At 51.2% G+C, this 16,613-nt stretch overlaps 1 protein-coding gene across 5 annotated transcripts; it reads right to left on the bottom strand.

Annotated features, from left to right (window-relative positions):
* Positions 1-3,779: 3,779 nt before the first annotated feature.
* On the bottom strand, positions 3,780-9,942 carry COMMD7 (COMM domain containing 7). 5 transcript variants are annotated; one of them, XM_064465577.1, is made up of 9 exons: positions 9,805-9,918; positions 8,048-8,101; positions 7,844-7,949; positions 6,192-6,248; positions 6,075-6,112; positions 5,407-5,497; positions 5,233-5,282; positions 4,670-4,718; positions 3,780-4,168 (listed from the first exon to the last, which is right to left on the bottom strand). In XM_064465577.1, exons 1-9 carry the CDS (start codon positions 9,904-9,906, stop codon positions 4,092-4,094), a joined length of 624 nt encoding a protein of 207 aa, XP_064321647.1. In that variant the 5' UTR covers positions 9,907-9,918; the 3' UTR covers positions 3,780-4,091. The 5 variants fall into 5 exon arrangements, with proteins under 5 accessions (XP_064321647.1, XP_064321646.1, XP_064321645.1 ...); XM_064465576.1 differs by having other exon boundaries at positions 7,844-7,946; positions 9,763-9,912; XM_064465575.1 differs by having other exon boundaries at positions 9,763-9,912.
* Between the last annotated feature and the right edge of the window lie 6,671 nt (positions 9,943-16,613).

Below are 16,613 nucleotides of genomic sequence, written 5' to 3' on the forward strand. Positions count from 1 at the left end.
GAGAAGATGGGTTCCTTATGCCTGAGTATTCATTCGCTCTGCTGATCGACAGCCTGCGGTCTGGCTGAGCAACCCCAATTGTTCCCAGTGTGCCTGGACAAAGAAGTGCCTAGAGAGATGGCAAGGCTTAGGAGAAGAGGACATGCTAGGAATATTTCCACTGCCTTGGACACCACCAGTTTCCCCCCACCCCCCCACAAGAATGGGAGGCAGCAGCTCAGCTTCACAGGCAGGGTGGTATGCCTCCTTGTCTGTCCCAAGCAGGGCAGGCGCAGGAAAAGCTGGTCCCATGGCAGGCTGAGGGCTCGTTCCTGGGGGAGTGTGTCCTCAGCAATGGCATCAAATGCAGCACTCACCCATCTGCTCCCAGTAAGGGAGGCAGACACTGGGGGTTTCACCCCAGCACATGGGCCATGGGAGCCCCTGGTAGCCCCATGCACACCCAGCAGGTCCTTCTCAGCGTGAGGCAAGGAGGGGCAAGACTGGCTTCATCAGCCACACTGCTCTGTGCAGGATTAGCACCATCATGGAGGCGATGCCTTTTCCTTTCCCCCCGGGGTGGTGTTCAGCTGGGCCAGGCACAACATTGCACCCTCACTGTGAGCTGCAGGCTTTGCCTGGCATGGGGCTGACCTCCAGGCTGCTCCTAGGGCCATTGCCTGCTGGTTCTTCTCCCCACCTTGTCTCACCCGCCACAGCTCATTCCCAGCTGTTGGCCAACCCCAAGATTTGATGCCCTATTTTGCAAACAGGAAGGCTGGGTCAGGGATAAAGACTGAGCTTTCGAAGCCCTTGGCATGGAGTGGCTCCCCACAAGGTCTGCGAAAGTTGGGGGTTCCTGTGGTAGCTCTGCCAGTTCCCATGCAACCTGATCAAGGTCAGGCAGAGCAGGCAGTGAGCCCTGGTTCCTTCCTTCCCCACAGCCTCAAGGCAGGAGCGGAAGCAGAGCCTGATTCTGCTCTGCCACCTTCGAACAGGGGGAGGGTGGCAGACACTGCTGAGGCTTTTGTTCTCAGGGCTTGGAGGGCTCCTTCACACGTGAAGGCAACAGCATCGGCATTTCCAGTGGGGAGAAGATGCTGTATCTGAAATCATCCTGGCTCTTGGTTATTAGCATCTGCCACAGTTGAGAATCACAGCTGCATTGAATTGGTGCTGGGAAGCGACAGACCCTGTGAGCACAGCCCCCATCTCCTGGCTGCTCTGGTGTGGTTTTGCAGGAGGCTGGCAGGGATGAGTGTGTGGGATGATGGGAACATGGGACCCATTGCATCCTGGCTCCTGGGGACCACTCTGCTATCTCCCCTGGATTCAGGAGAGACTGCTTGGAAGCCTGGGGTGCTATAAGGTGGTCCCCAAGGCAGCAGAGGGTCCCTGCGGTGGCAAGCAAGGCTGCATGAATGTCTAAGCATGTGAAGGGGTGACTGCTGCAGCTTCAGTGCAGCAAAGCTGCCCCTGCCCTGCTGCAGCCCCCATGCTCAGAGCCAGGCTGCAGCCGGGAGGGCCCACGTGTCCTCCCGCCCCTGCAGCGGGGGCCTGTGCAGGAACTAGGGGGCTGCAGCATGACCGCCCCCAGAGGAAATGGGCCAAGAAAGCCCCTGGGGAGGCAAACCGCTGCAGGAGTACAGTTAGCTTCACCCCAAGTTGTAAGAGGCCCCTGTTTCCCCTGTGCCTGCTGTCCCGCGGAGATTAGCTCTCAGCTGGCTGGGCTTGATGGGCAGCCGGAAAAGGCAGCACAGCAAGCACGGCAGGGCCGCCCGGAAACCTGGGCAAAACGGGCACCACGGCAGCCTCTTCCCTCCCAGCTGCAGCTGAGTCCCTGCTCAACCCTCCCCGTGGCTGAGCTCGCTGCCTGCCAAGCCCCAGGACAGGGGTCCAGGCATTCACTGTCACCCTGTGCCGCTGGTGGCAACGCAGCAAAGCCGGGGCCACACCGCACAGGAAAGGCATGGCTGTTGCGGTGCATTTCCCAGCACCGTGCTAGCCCCTGGTCAACAAGATCAGGAAGGCAACCTGGTTCTACTGTGGCTGGCGTCACCCTGTGCCGGTGCTGCCGGAGCTGGCTCCCTCCCCGTGCCCCATCCCTGCCAGGGCTGCCAGCTCGGCTCATGCTCAGCCAAGTGCGCAGGATGAAAGGGTGCTCCCGGGGTACTGGGGAGCGCTGGCGGCAGCATGAAGGTCACGCCATGTCCCAGCAGTGCGGCGGCAGTGCTCTCTAATGCCGCTGAGCAGAGATGCCCATGGGGATTGCGGAGCAGCATAGAGGTGACCCCTGTGCTTGGGGTCAGCGGGCTGCGGTGTGCGTCAGCCCCGAGCAGCTTAATCCCACCCGGGCAGGGGGAGGAGCGCAGGAGGGTGGTGGATTCCTGACCCACAACTGAGCCTGGCATCTTCTCCAGCATCGCTGAGGTCCACCTCCTGTGGTAACTGGGTAGGGTTGGGTAGTGCCGCCCTGGCATGGGGAGGTTGAGGAGAAATAACAGGAACAGGCAGCAGAAATGTAAAGCAAAAAAATTCCTTTTGTCTTGAGAAAGCAGCCCTTCAGACATTTTCTTCCTCCCTGAAATAGCTTTTCCTGCCACCTAAAAGGAGATAGAATATTTTGCAGGGCATTGTTTCAGAGGATTTTTTTAAAAAATTTTTACTGTAATCATGTGACAAAGCTTGAAATACTTGTGAATGGCCTGATACGTGGGAAAACAAATATGCAAATACTGTACCCGGGTTTGCCAGCAGGATTCCCCCAGCTGTTTCACAAACACATGGTTCAGCCTATACTTGTTATCGTTTCTAGTCACTCATGCAGGACTGCATGAAATGCAATGCAGGAAATCACTGGGTTTTCTGCAGGCTGAAAATGTGCGGGTAAAGCTGTGAGTCACAGGGAGCTTTGTGACTCCTTTCTCACAGAAACTGTTTTTTTGTGTACAGCTTTAATGGGGAGCAGATGCACACACAGGGAGCCGCAGCGCTTCTTGTCCCACAACAGGCTTGCACGATGCCATGGGACAGTGAATTAGTGCAGGTGTAGGCCGGAAATTGAGAGGAGCTTACTGGTATTTCCCCTGGTGCTGCGTTCACTCCCTCCGCTGTGACCACTGAGTTCATCAGAGACACGGAGGTGCCTTGGGAAATCCCGGCAGTGGACAGAGGCGCGTTGTAAGAGGGAGCTTCGTTCAGCTCTGTGCTGTGGGAGGGGGCTACAGTGAGCTCAGGCTGCCAAGAGGCACTGGACAATTAAATGGTCTAGATGGGACCTAACATCTTCCACTGCCCCCATGTCCAGTGAGGAGCACCCCTCTGCTTCCTGATGACAAGTTCATCCTTGCCATTAGACAACTGAAGAGTTGAGCTAACGGTGCTTTATGGGGTTTGGACATACGTCCAGAAGGAAACAGGCTGGATCTATCTGCACAATGTCATACAAACTGCTGATTAAAAAGCTGCTCGCTAGAACCAGCACAGCCAAACTAGATTTATCTAGTCACCCCCAGAGATGTTTTTCCCCCTGTGCATGGAGGCAGATGTTTGGTTGATTTAAAATCACCTACCACTGAGATACTTTTCAATGAGGCATGGTTGGGAAGGATGTAATCAATCCATTTCTCAATACAAGAGAAGCAAGAAGCCTGGAAGTGAGCATTGAGTGATTCACCAGGTTAGATGCTCTCCTTGCTTCCCTTGTCGTCTCTGCTTAATTATTCCAAGTTTGAAAATGAGTCTTTGCTTCTGTTTCTTTTTTCTCAAAAAAAAAAAAAAATCAGATTCTGACACAAACGGAGCGGGATGGGAATGGGTTTATTTCTTCGCTATTTTAATACAAATATCCACATATTTCTGACTGCAATTTCCCATAATAGTATTAAGAAAAAAAAAGAGATAAGTGGACTTGTAGCTGCTTTGAAACACTTGCTGAAGTTTCAGGATTTGAAGGATTGATGAGTCCTTCTGGGCCATGACATCACTGCTTGTTGCACAAGCCTTGTCTTCTCTCCTAAGGGTGCTACAGTCAGCTGGGAAAGAGCTGATCTGTGGGCCCACAAGGAAAGGTTAAACACCCTGGACAGACGTCAGGTCAGGCCCATGCGGTTTCAGCTGAAGCTTTCCAGACTGTTTTTGACCCGTTCCATTTCATGCAGAAAACTGTAGAACTGGGGTAAAGTTAACTCTGCAGAAAAAAAGAGGCATCAAATCTTAGATTTCAGGTTACACTTCCAACATTGGAAAAGCTGTTCTGGTGCTACCGCAGAGCAACCTGTGTTCACCTGAGCTAGACAGGGTTAGACTCTGTGACTCTCAGCAGCTGGGCTGCAAGGGGTTCTGGGCTAGGATTCTCTAACACCAACCAACACTTGGGAATTGTTTACTTTCTTCATCTGCCATGCTGCTCTGACTGCTTTTCATGGCTCTGTGGCATATCTGTATTTACTTACACAAAGATGTGAAGACTGCCCAACACTCAGTGTTTCTAAATACTTCCAGAGTGACTGCGGGGGGAAGAGGGCAGGGCAGGAGCAGCTGCAGCATCCTCCAGCAATGCTCTCGCAGTGACCCCTGCTGGGTCTGCACCCAAAGCTTCCCCACCTCCAGCAACATCCAGCAGCTCTGAGCTGCTGCTCCACTTTCATGTACTCAAATGCTCACTTCTTTTCCAGAACTATTAACTCACCTATATATACGTTTTCCATTTGGGTCCCTTTTTTAATCACCAGTTTCAGCTTGGGGGAAGAAAAAGCAGAGGTATTTTAATTCAGAGAGACCTGTATTCTGAGCACCATGAAATGAGAGAGGTACAGGACTGTGCTGAGAGTTTCAGACGGGCAGACTGCTACAAAGCATGTACATCTCTGACAGGCTTTTCAGGAAGTGTCACCATAGGAGTAGATTCCTTAGGCATTGGGAGGATCTCTGGAAGTCCTTATAAATGATCACACTTCCCTTCCCTCCCCAAGATAGCGTGACCTTTGCTAGTGAGCTTTTTGAACAGCTTTTCAGAGCAGGCTATGCTTCTGTGATACATGATGTCTTCGAAAAGAAACAAATAGCAGTGTGCCTGCTATCTGCTGGCAGTTGCACTCTGATGACTGAAGCAGATGCACTGTTGCAGAGCCTGTTCCTATGAGATCTAGCTTTCCTCTAGTTCCTCTCTCAGCCAGTTACTTCCCACATGCCTGGTCGCAGCTTGTTCCTTAACTGCGCTACAACCTGAACCCTCTGATGTGGGAGATTTACCTGTAAGAAGATACTTCCCACTTTTTCCAGTTCACTGCTCCCAGCAGTCACTGTGAGTCAGAAAGTAGAGAAGGGAGATAATCTGTTAGCTAAACCATGAAATAAAAAGTTATGTAGCTGAGAGCTGCTGTTGGGTTTCCCAACCCATCCACTTTATGTTTTATGCTCTGTTACCTCCAAACTTCCACTCCATATCTATCAGCTGGTTAATCATCAGCGTCTGACCAACAGCCAGGCGTGTTAGGGTGGGGGAATTCACCTTCCACTGCAAGAGCAAAAGACACAGAAGCAATCAATTCAGAGAGGCCTCTATTTATGTTACCTGTAATTTCAACATAAATAGGAAACTAGGCAGGCTGATGGCAGCAGCCCAAAGTGGAGGTGTATAAAGGGGCAAACTAATGAGGCCGAGAGGGCTTTCAATGATGTTCAAGTCCTGCTAGGAGTTCCATCTGCCATGTCACTTCTGCAAATGAAACTCACTGTTTTTGTTTTAATACTGGTTCAGTGTAAAAGTATCTGTGCAAAAAGTCATGTGTTCATGTAACTGCATGACCCTGAGACTCAAAGCATGCACAGGAGGAAAACAATCAAATGAAAGCCACACAGAAGTGCAGGAGTCATGAAAATTGATGAGATAGAGGCCACAGCAAACCAGAAGTATCATTAGACAAAGTTATCCTTATCAGTTATCCAAGGATCTTCACTTCAGAATTCTGAGCTGGTTTTGAAAAAAATACGCAAAGTGCTGACACAACTCAGTATCACAGAGGGGTTTTACAAGTTCCCACTCATAGACTGTCATTTTGTTAGCTTAGAAACAAGCAAAAATACATTAATACCTGTTCTGCAAAATAACTGGCTTTCTCTTCACTGAGGCCTGTGGGGGAAACCATACGAGATTACTATATGTGATAAATATTAATTATCTTTTATTTAGTGCAAGTCAGGTGACCTACCTAGAGCAATAAAATCTGCTCTGACTTGTTCGGAAGACAAATTCCTCTTCAAGGCACCTGAATAAACAATGCAAAGAAGAAAAATAACTTTCTACTGGGTCAAACCAATCTTTACTGAGTCAAACAAATGCAGGGACGGAGACCCTGCGATAGAAAGCCTCTGTTCTTGGACTGTGTTTTGAAACAAACCATAGCTCGCCAAGATAGGAAATACAGTTGTGCCTGCCGGTATCTTTGCAGATGCCCAGTGTTTTAAAAGTCAGGGCGATGGGAGTGCCTGAGAGAGGGAGAGATTTCATTGTAGGTATCCATGGAAACAGCAGCAGCGGTTGTGTTTTGAAGTTGCTGCTTTCTCTCCTATAGAAGCTTTGCTTGTTAAAGGAGAACTGTTAAGGCTGGCAGGCTACTAATTTGACCTACCTGCTGTGTTTTGGATTATGGGTGTGAACGTGTGCATATAACACTTTCCCCTGCTGTGCCTGCCTCCTTTGTTCTGGGGCGCAGGCAGCACATGGAAGTTTACAAGGATTCTGTTCTCTGAAGCCAAGAGCAGGAATCTCATAAATTCAAAGAGACTGCCAGTCCCATGTGGCTTTCCGTCTGTGTAGGCACAGGCAAAGTTATCTGCTGTAATCTGTTCCGATACTGTCTGTGGCATCCCAGAGCTAACGAAAAGTTAAAACGGGATTGGAGCCAGTGCATACAAACAGGAATGACGAGACTGAGTGCACCTAGTCCAGAATCAGTAATGGAGAAAATGCTGATTCCACATTAAATACCCCCAAGACAGTTGTAGGAAAGGAAACTATTCTTTGCTACTCCTGGACAGAAGTGGTTTAAAGCAGTAGAATGAAAGTTTAGACCAAATGCAGGAAACAGTTGTGCATAGCTTCACTGCTGTGAAGAAAGCTATGGGGAACCCAGGCCTGTAGCAAGGGACTATTAATAACAAGAAGGATCAATGGGATGAATGTGCAGTGGAGGTGTTTCATGCATTATCATGTCAAACGGCAGCCACAACATCACAGTAATCTCATAAAGTGCTGGAGCCTGGGGTATCCAAGGGGAATCCCCCTGCCCCACTTCCCCACTATTAATGAATGAGAAACTGCTGGACACATAAGTGTTTTTCCAAAACAAGACTGCAAGGACAGATGCCTCCTTTACATGGCCTAGAACTATGCCAGTTTCCAGCCCACCCTAGAGGCATGCATACACTGTCCTATCTGTCTCAAACAGCACTTGTCCTTGGAGGAATTACAGTACCAGGTTACTCGGATAGAAGTTCCTACAAACACTTAGTCCCAACATAAGGCTGTGCTTGTCTGGCAAAAATGGATTTAGAGTGTAAGTTAAACCAAGCACTGTCACAGTGTTGTGCTTGCATTTAATACACAGATATTTAAGTGAGTTTAAGTAAGCCTGTGAAAGGTGTGCAGGCAGGGTGTAAAGAATACAAAGCCCAAGTCATCAAACAGGGATATTTCAATAGGATAATTTTTGATGCTTAAATGTTAAGCCAATTATTAGCTACCATTGGAGCTTACTGTGTGAACCAAGTGCACTGCAATTCTGAAGACACGCTTTAGCAGCATGCAGGAAGAGACGCAATAGTTTGGCCTCAGGGTAGCATATGCAAATGTATCACTTACCATTTGGTACCAGAAGAATACTTTTGACAATGTTTTTCAGGGGGCCCAAGCTGATTTTATTCATGGCGGCAAAGTCTGAGAGCTGAGACAGAAACCTTTCTACCTGCTCAAGAGAAAGAGCAGCAACACAATCTTATCTCTGCATGTTTCTCACCAGAGTCCTGCATTCACACACTTCTCCTTTGTGTTCTGTGCATGCCTTACCTCCTTGGGCTCTGTTAGAAAGCGGAAGAGCACTTCAGTCAGCGCTGAGAATTGCTGTGAAGAAACAGGACAGGGTTACAGAGAGTCCGGCATCAGCATGCACCATTTCTCAGCACCTCACCACCCCCATCACCACCACAACTACGTGGTGATATACCACCTTGACCACCTCAATATGTCACCAGCACCACCTGCCTCCAGTACATTGGTCCCAGAGTTTGACCTCCTGTGCTTGTAAGGTACCCCTGTCTTCAGCATTACAAGATTCCTATGGATGAGATTTGCTTATGGATGCTTTTCAGAGACTCTCAGAGGATTTAAGCAGCTGGTAGCTGGCACTGCAAAGGGCTTTTGTGACTCGTGGCTAATCAGAAGCTGCTGTTCTATCCTGTGTAATCCAAAAACTGTGAGTGGGAAAAGATGCAAAATCTACTCTCATGTTTCACAAACCCCATGGGGTAACCAGACTAACTTGGGAAAGGAAAATAACTGGTTAAAGGTCTAGTCACCGCCTTCAATTTCTGAGTGTGCAGCAGGGCTGGAAAGCCTGCCTGTGGGGCGCAGCACCACCACCCTCCCTCCTCTGCTGGCACCAGCACTGGCCATGACCTGGGTATGGCTCACTGGTCTACTGCTGCACATGGCATCCTGCCCTACCCTCGTTGTCAGCCATGTAACCGAGATGGCACAGGACTGTTACCCATCGTTCTGGAAAGATGAGCTAAAAAAGCCTCAGGTCCTCCACTAACTTCAGCGCAAGCTGAACAAGCTTCTGAGACGTGGCTGCATACCCGGTGTGTCAGCAATCCAGAGGCAGATGTGTACTGCTGACTGGGAGCACCGACTTGGGACAGGAGGGTGGTGGGGTGGCAATCACAACCTGAATGCTGTGCAGTCCCACTGAGAAAAAACAGTGCTCAACAGGGCCCTACTGCCCACGTAGGGCACAATGTGAACCCCTTCATCAGGAACACCTTGCGGCCTGAAAAACAAGCTCCTGCAGTGCATGAGATTCGCCCGGCTGAGTGCAGGGCTGGGCTGCTGAGCACAAGGCCATGCTCTGCAACACCGCCTCGGACACTACAAAATGCGGTTCCTGTTTGGAATGGGCTGAGACCCAGCAGGAACCTCGTCACTGGGGCCTGGAGGCCTGACCAGGCCCGATACCAGGGATGCTCTAGCAATGCGGTGCCTGACTGAGCCCAGTACTGGGGCTGCTTTGGGGGAGTGAGGCCTGTTGGGCCCCACCAGGCCCGGTAATGGGGCTGCTGTAGGGCCTGACTGGGCCTGGTACCAGGGCTGTGGGTCCTGGAGGCCCTATGGGGCCCTGTACTGGGACTGCTCTGGAGGGCCCACTGGGCCCCGTACCAGGGCTGCTCGGGGGGTATGGGGCCTGACTGGGCCTAGTACCGGGGCTGTGGGGCCTGGAGGCCCAATGGGGCCTAGTACCAGGGCTGCTCTGGGGGTGTGGGGCCTGCTGGGCATGGTACCGGGGCTGCAGCACCGGTCCAGTACAGGGGCTGCTCTGGGGGTGTAGGGCCTGACTGGGCCCGGTACCGGGGCTGCTCCGGAGCCGCGGGGCCGGCTGGGCCCGGCACCCCAGGTGGCGGCTCGCCCCGACCGGCTGCGGCTGCCCTGGAGCCGGCGGCCCCGCGGGATCCCGGGCCGGGGCTGCTCCCGCCGCCGCGCCCCGCCCTCCCCCGGCCCGGCCCCACCTGGGCGCTGAGCTGGTTGAGGTTGTGCATGTCGCCGCTCACCGCCTCCGGCACCGGGTCGCGGGTGAAGTTGAGCAGCCCCATGGCGGCGGCTGCGGCTCCGCCCGCCCCGCCCGGCGCCGGTGCCCGCCTCAGCCTGAGCATTGGCGGCCGCACATTCCTCACCGCCGCCGCCCCGCCGCCCCCGACCCCGCACCGGTGGAGGGGCGGCTGAGGGCAGCCGGTGGGGCTCCCCCAACCTCCAGCCTCTGTCTGGCCCGACCCAGCCCATGGCGCACCCCGAGGTGGCCCCTTCGCCCCTGCAGCCGCAGCCCGAGTGCCTGCCGCGGTGCTGGGGGAGCCCCTCGTTAGCACCGGGGGAAGGTGGCCGGTGGGGCCAGCGGCTGGCAGGGTGGGAGGGCAGCAGGCGGCGTGCCTGGTTGCCCACCCTGGTGCTGGCGGCGGTGCTCTGCCACAGGCCCCAGGGCCATGCAGTCCCCAGGCTGCACCTACACAGGCAGAGGGGAGCACGGCTGGTTCACCTCCCAGCACACCTTCTTGCGCCATTAGTTGGTCGCGTAGAACAATTATTTTTGATGGGAAGGTTTGGGACAGCATCTTGCTTTCCTACCCAAAACTAGTTTGTAGAACCCCAAAGTTACAGCTGCAGTACATGTATATGCCTGTCTGTGCCAATAAATGTTTACGCTTCATTCTGCTAAGATCTCCGTCCTAGAGATATTTAGCCACATGTTTAATTTTAAGCACTTGACCACTTTCATGGAAAATAAAATGTGTGATTGCTGGTGAGTGTGGAGCTTAAACTACAGGCAAGAAGGGAGAGAGCTGTGGGCACCCTCAGTGTGCAGAGGCTTAAACTTCACTGGTGTGCTGGAGGTCGGGCTTGCAGCTGAACAGTATAAGTCGTTTTTCTGTACAAAAAAATCAAATAAATTGTTTAGAAAACATAGATTATAGGGTGATTTTTTTTTCCCCCTGAAAATTCAGCTTAGGACCTGAAACTTGGTTGTGAATTTTACCTCCAGATGCCACCCCAGTGCTGCCCACTGATGAGCCTGGCACAGGCTCACGGTGGTGGGTGGCCCAGGGCAGAGCAGCTCACCTCCTGCAGCTGGGCTCCGTTGGATGGACAGGTTTCAGGTAAGGAAGGTGAAGAGGCAGCTCAGGCCAGCCAGAAAGTGTCTAGATGTCAAAGGGTTCAGGGTTTCACAGGGAGATTTTAACCCACTTCTCACCATAACCCATAAGCAGGAGGTCTCCTTGATTCAGAGACATGTAAGAAGGCAGGCGAGTTGTAAAATTGCCTTCTCACCCTTTGTTACATGGTCTTGTTTCTGTTTGTGCTCCGGAGGAAGGCCTTGATCCAGAAAACTGGATATATTCCCACTGAGGACAATGGAGCTGATCGCATGCTTCAAGACTCCCTTGCCTTAAGCTGCTATTTTGCAGCTTTCCAAGAGCAGGAAAATAAGCTCTCCAGCAGTTATTCCACTACCAGTGCAAATGTGTCTGATCCATTTTATCTGGGAAGGTGTTCACTGGCTGCCCAGGCAGAAGGACAATATATAAAAGCCTTTGTGGAAAGTAAAACTGTGGCAGCCCACAAGGCTTCTGTTTTATTACTGACACTTTCAATTGCAAATGAGAGCGTAGGAAATTTTATAGTGGCTTTCATTGTGAAGGTATCCCAGTAGTGGTTTATAAACAAGGAGTTAAGCAGCAAGTACCACTGATGATGAGGAGTTAAGAGATACTGGTGGTCTGGCTGGAAATAGCATTCACGTTCCGCTTCCTTTCCTTCTTGACCTCCTAGCCCAGCTGGGAGATATTCTATTTAATATACACAGGCTGGAACAGGGTACCTCGATTTAAGACTGTTGAGGTGAAAAAATTTCATGCGGGGGTGCCTGTAGGATTTGACCCTAAATATTTAGGACACCTTAAAACAAGGTGCAGATTTTTCATATTGGAACCATTTATCAGGTTCTGTGATGAACTGGCCACATCAGCATGGTTAAAACCACAGGATATGCTTGTCTCTAAAAATAGTTAATCTTAACTAAAACTCATTCAGGGACATGTGTGGACTAGATAGCATGGGATGCCAGAGCATGTGAACATGATACTCCTCTCTGGCTTTAAAATGTTGCATACAGCCTTATGTAAATTTTCCCAAGTGCAAATTAATAATTGCAGTTAATTATTGCATGATTTCATAACCACCAAAATTAATTCACCTGTACTGTGAGGCTGAAAAACTGAAAAGAGGAAAGAGACAATTTTCTGTCTGGTTTGTATGCTGGGATTTGCCGTGTAGGAGCAGCCTGTGACTGATCTTTACTTTGCTGTGTCTTTCTAGGGTGATGCTTTAGGAACTAATTAAGGATGGTCTGAGTACACGCGTGCATGCTTGTGTGAGCATGCAGGAGGTATGGCAGGAGGGAGAAGCCAAAGTTCTTAAACAATTTCCCAGGCAGCAAACCAAATTCTTGGGGAAGGTTAAGTGACAGGATCCAAGAAGAAGAGTTTAAGTTGAGGTACGTGCTCATAACATCCTGTTCAAACAATCACCAGGAAATTTGGCAGTCCCACCTCCTGGGATGCTGGTTTGGCTGCAGTGTGGCACGCAAGTGCCATGAACCCTCATATGGCACTGGCAGTTTTGCAGTGGGAGGCAGGCTTGGTTCTGCCAGCACTCATTTTTGAAAAGGGTTTACTCGGATAAAAGAGAAGGTTGCAGGGTGACGGTGGTCTGGATTAGTTACAGGGGTGCCAAGTGGAAATTGTTTCCCAGTGCCCCAGGCAGAGCCCCCAGGGCTACCCCTGCCTGGTGCTGGCAGCCTGTGTCCCCTGGCAGCCATCAGCCCCAATGGGTGTCTCTGCCAGGCCATTCTCATGCAGAATGTGTTGCTGATGGACTCATCAGAGCTGAGGACAAGCCGAGGACAGCAGTTCCCCGTTACAGATATGCAGCTTGTTCGCCACAAGTACTGGAGTAAAAGTAGCAGCAAAAAGCAATGGGGGACACACATACACCGGGAAATAGGGTATTAAAAATGGTACATTCCAAAATGAGCCAGAGGATCAGTGTGCCTTACTTCAGATGGATTTTTCAGCTTCATTTCACCTGCCAAACTTGAAAAGCTTCCTCAGCACTTGGAGAGTGTTACCTAGGGAAGGCTCCTTACTATATATTCTCAAGCGATCACATCCCAGGGTGTTGCCGTTCTGTTCTCTGATGCCACTTTCTATCCAAAGCACTTGAAGCACTTTACAGTCACTCCAAGGTCAGCCTTGGAGTGCCTTCCTGAAGTTGGGGATTATTACCTGCAATTGCTGGCCTGGGAAAGGCCTGGAAAAGCTAAGAGTGTGTGAACAAGCTGGGGGTAAAACCCAGGCACCTTTCATCCTGGCCGGTCCTGAGCTCACCCACTTTCTGTGTGTTCTGCCCATGTGCAGCGTCTGCCTTGGGCCGTGTGGACTCATGAGAACACCCCCCCTACACGGGCTGAGGGATGCTGCAACTCCTCCCAGCTTGCTGGTGCAATGGAGAGTGCCTGGCTGAAACTTCGGAGGAGTTAGTTCTGTCCTAGGGAAGGCTGATACGAATGAGATCTTTGAGACCAAGATTTCATTTTCTCATGCAGTTCAATGCCCCTTCCTCTCCTCCATCACGTTCTGCACTGTTTGCTCCCAGACAAATGTTGCTACAGGAGTAAATTATTGCAAGCATTGCGTGCGAAGGTTATGGCGGGGCTGGAAGCACCACTGTTGAGCTCTGGTACACTCCTGCCTTGTGACTACAGGCAAAACCTTTCCTCTGCTGGGGCTCCCCTGTGTGTGAGTGGGTATAATAATCCCTTACCCGGGAGTGCAGGAGCAGCTCTGGTTCAGGAGTGGAGGGGGCTCTGCTGGCAGCTGACCCTGGGAGCAGCGTTTCTCCTGATAAAAGTGCATATGCTTGGGAGGGCGGTTTGGGGAGGCCTCGTCTCTTCAGATTAGCCTGCAGCAGGCGTATCCTGTTTTCTAGGAAGAAGAGGATTTTGTGGCCAGCTCTGTTAGAGAGGCATTGAAGATTTTTCTTTGTGTGCCTTTGCATTTGAAGTTTATGTGCTAGTAGCTGCAGACTTTCTACATGTTCTGGTTACACAGATGACACTTATTTTTAACCTTATTTTTATTAGAGGGTTGTATCATGTGGTCCTGGCTAGCCCACAGGAAGGGCTAGAAATTTCATGTAGGAGGGATAACACTTCCTATCTCTGTGTAAACAGCAATTCCCCCCAGATGGGAAAAGCCATCCTGGATGTATGGGAGGCTATAGGCTGTATTCCCACATGTGGCAGCAGGATGAGGCTTCCCCACAGCAGGGGCAGCCCTGCCACTGTGCTGTTGGGTAGCACGGCTCTCCTTTATGCTCCAGAGAGATGCCAGGGGCAGGAGAGCTTCTCCAGGGAGCGGTGGTGAGGAGCAGCTTGTTACTGGGAGCTGCGATGGATTGGAGCTGGCAGAAAGGTAGGTGGTCAGGGTGGGGCTGGGATAAGGGCTCAGGCCATGGAGCTGCTTGTGGAAGAGTAGGGCACATCCCATGGGACGTGCTCCGATGGGGTCTTGCAGTGAAGAATGCTGCAGTGAAAAATATTGTTGCTGCGGGCTGGGAAAGAGCTGCCATGCTGTGTGCACACCGGCATGGGAAACCCCAAAGCCTGAACTCAGCAGGAGCATTGCCACTGGCTTCAGTGAAAGGAAAATTCCTCCTGTTCCTTGCCTCATGGTCGCTAAAGGATCTTGCAACTGTCTGAGGTGATTTAATGGTGCTGGTTCTTCTCCCTACCTGCTAGAACACTAAGCAAACACTCAGCCTTTACTGGGACCTGGGAACCTGGAACACACAGATCCGGAGGTGAGAAAGTTGCACTGCTGAAGGCTGTGGGTACTGACACATATTTGCTCAATTATTTATTTATTTAGGATCTCCTGGCATGCTGCTTATGAAGCATGGAGCAGGTCCCGACTCAGACACTTGGATACAAAGCAAGAGGCAGCAGGTGATCGGAGCCAGACCAGAGCTCTGGGCAGGGAGTGGTGTTGGCTGCCTAGCCAGGGTTGTGGACGAGAATTTTAGGAAGAGATTTGATGTGGGAGAATAAGTGGACAGAGAGGAGGTGGGCCAGGTGCCATAACCTGGGGATGCTGCAGAGAAGGCAATGGGCATGTGGAAGGGCTGGCACAGTCACTGGGAGGAATTCACAGTGGAAGATGAGGGTGAGGAGTCACTTCTGATGTGAATTGATGTTGCCAGTCCCATCTGACTGTTTTGATGGTGACAGAGCGACTCTTTCAGCTGGTTGGTCACCGGCTCCATGGCTTTGAAATACTGGCTGAGGGAGGCCAGCCAGGTGTGAAAATGGCTCTTCTTGCTGAAATGATTTTCTATAGAAGTGTTGGGCAGTCCAGCTGTGCTGCAGCTGGGAGAGTCACTCCATCATGGGGAGGGACGTGGCTGTGGCATGGTGTGCAGAGGATGTGCAGTCTGCACCCAGGGGTGAGGAGGGACCCCCCACCTCTCCTGAGCCCCTGCTCCCTGTTCAGGTGAAGCCTGTGCTTGGCCACGCTTCCCGGTTTATTGAAGCTGCTCCAGTGATGCAGGGCCATGTCTTGCTGCTTGTCTGTGCCAGAGAGCCTCAGGGCTGATGGAGAGCAGTGGCGGGTTGCTCTGGCAGCTGCCTGGCAGAGGCCGTCAGCTGCAAGCCCCTATTCAGCAGGAACGGCTGAGAGCCTGGTGCAGGGTACCAGAAATGCCTGGCAGGACCCTGAATATAAAATCCTCTTTAAAGGTGCCTTTTTTTCCCCATGAGATGTCACACAAACTCTCTCAACAGTTAAGAAATAAACTTGCAGCATCTCTCTGTGGTTGTGTGTAGCAGAAACAGGGAAAAGGGTCAGGGTTCGGCTCATAATCTGCCCAGAGCTGCTTTGTTTGTACCAAGCCTTATTCACAAACAGTATGCACAGACGTGTTCTCCTGAATTAAAAGATAACTGAGGGGGAGAGAGAGAAAGAAGGCGTTTCAGCTGGGCGGGAGATTGATGGCAGGTCAGAGGGGCCAACAGAGGCAGGAAGGTTTCCGTAGAAAGGGAGAGGATCCTGTGGATGCTTGAAGCAAGGGCTAATTCCACCCCAACAGTGCCCTAGAAACCCTCGTGAGCACAACCTGCAAAAGCATTTTGCTTTCCCAAATTTGGAAAAACAGGAGTAAATCTATTTGCTTGGTCTTAATCTCCTCGACAGAGTTGCAAATTAGCTTTAGTTCTATGCGATGTGTGTTTATTTGAACTGTAATCTCCAGTGTTGCCAAAGGCTTACCCAGACCAGATTTCTTGGCCCCTTCTCTTGTTCATTTGCAGGGCTTTTTTTTGCACGTGCAGCCACATTTTTCACGCTTGTGTTTTGCAGGGATGGAGGGGTGGTTTGGGGGAACCTGCCGTACAGGCCTGTGGGCTGGTACAGGCACTTCCCGCAGCGTGCAGATACTTTGGCTAACGCATTCATTTTTCCTCCTGGCCTTGAAAGCTTATTTCTATCACAGCAGGATAGTCATATTCCTTCTTCTTACTGTTATATAGTTTTCTGCTGGATCTAGAAGTAATAGCAAGTGAGCAGAGAAGATTATACCCCACGTGGACTCTGGATGCTTTGTCTTGGGCAGGAGAGGCGCGGGCTGTTTTCCTCATCCCAGTGCAGCCCTCACAAGTGTCTCGCCTCTGTACGGGAAAGAACAAACAAACAAAAACCGACTGTAAAAACTTGTGAGGCTTTGTCCGCCCGGGCTGCGAGGGGCACAACGCTGA

This window comes from Phalacrocorax carbo, chromosome 14 (genome assembly GCF_963921805.1).
Source record: "Phalacrocorax carbo chromosome 14, bPhaCar2.1, whole genome shotgun sequence".
Taxonomy (NCBI): Eukaryota; Metazoa; Chordata; class Aves; order Suliformes; family Phalacrocoracidae; genus Phalacrocorax; species Phalacrocorax carbo.

Bases quoted from the DNA above. Each gene is read 5' to 3' on its own strand.
- COMMD7 (XM_064465575.1), bottom strand. From the start codon at position 9,906: ATGCTCAGGCTGAGGCGGGCACCGGCGCCGGGCGGGGCGGGCGGAGCC. The intron at 6,249-7,843 runs GTAAGTGATACA...TTGTTTATTCAG, and splicing joins TATTCTTCTGGTACCAAATG to GTGCCTTGAAGAGGAATTTG. The intron at 6,113-6,191 runs GTAGGTCACCTG...TTTCCCCCACAG, and splicing joins AGCAGATTTTATTGCTCTAG to GCCTCAGTGAAGAGAAAGCC.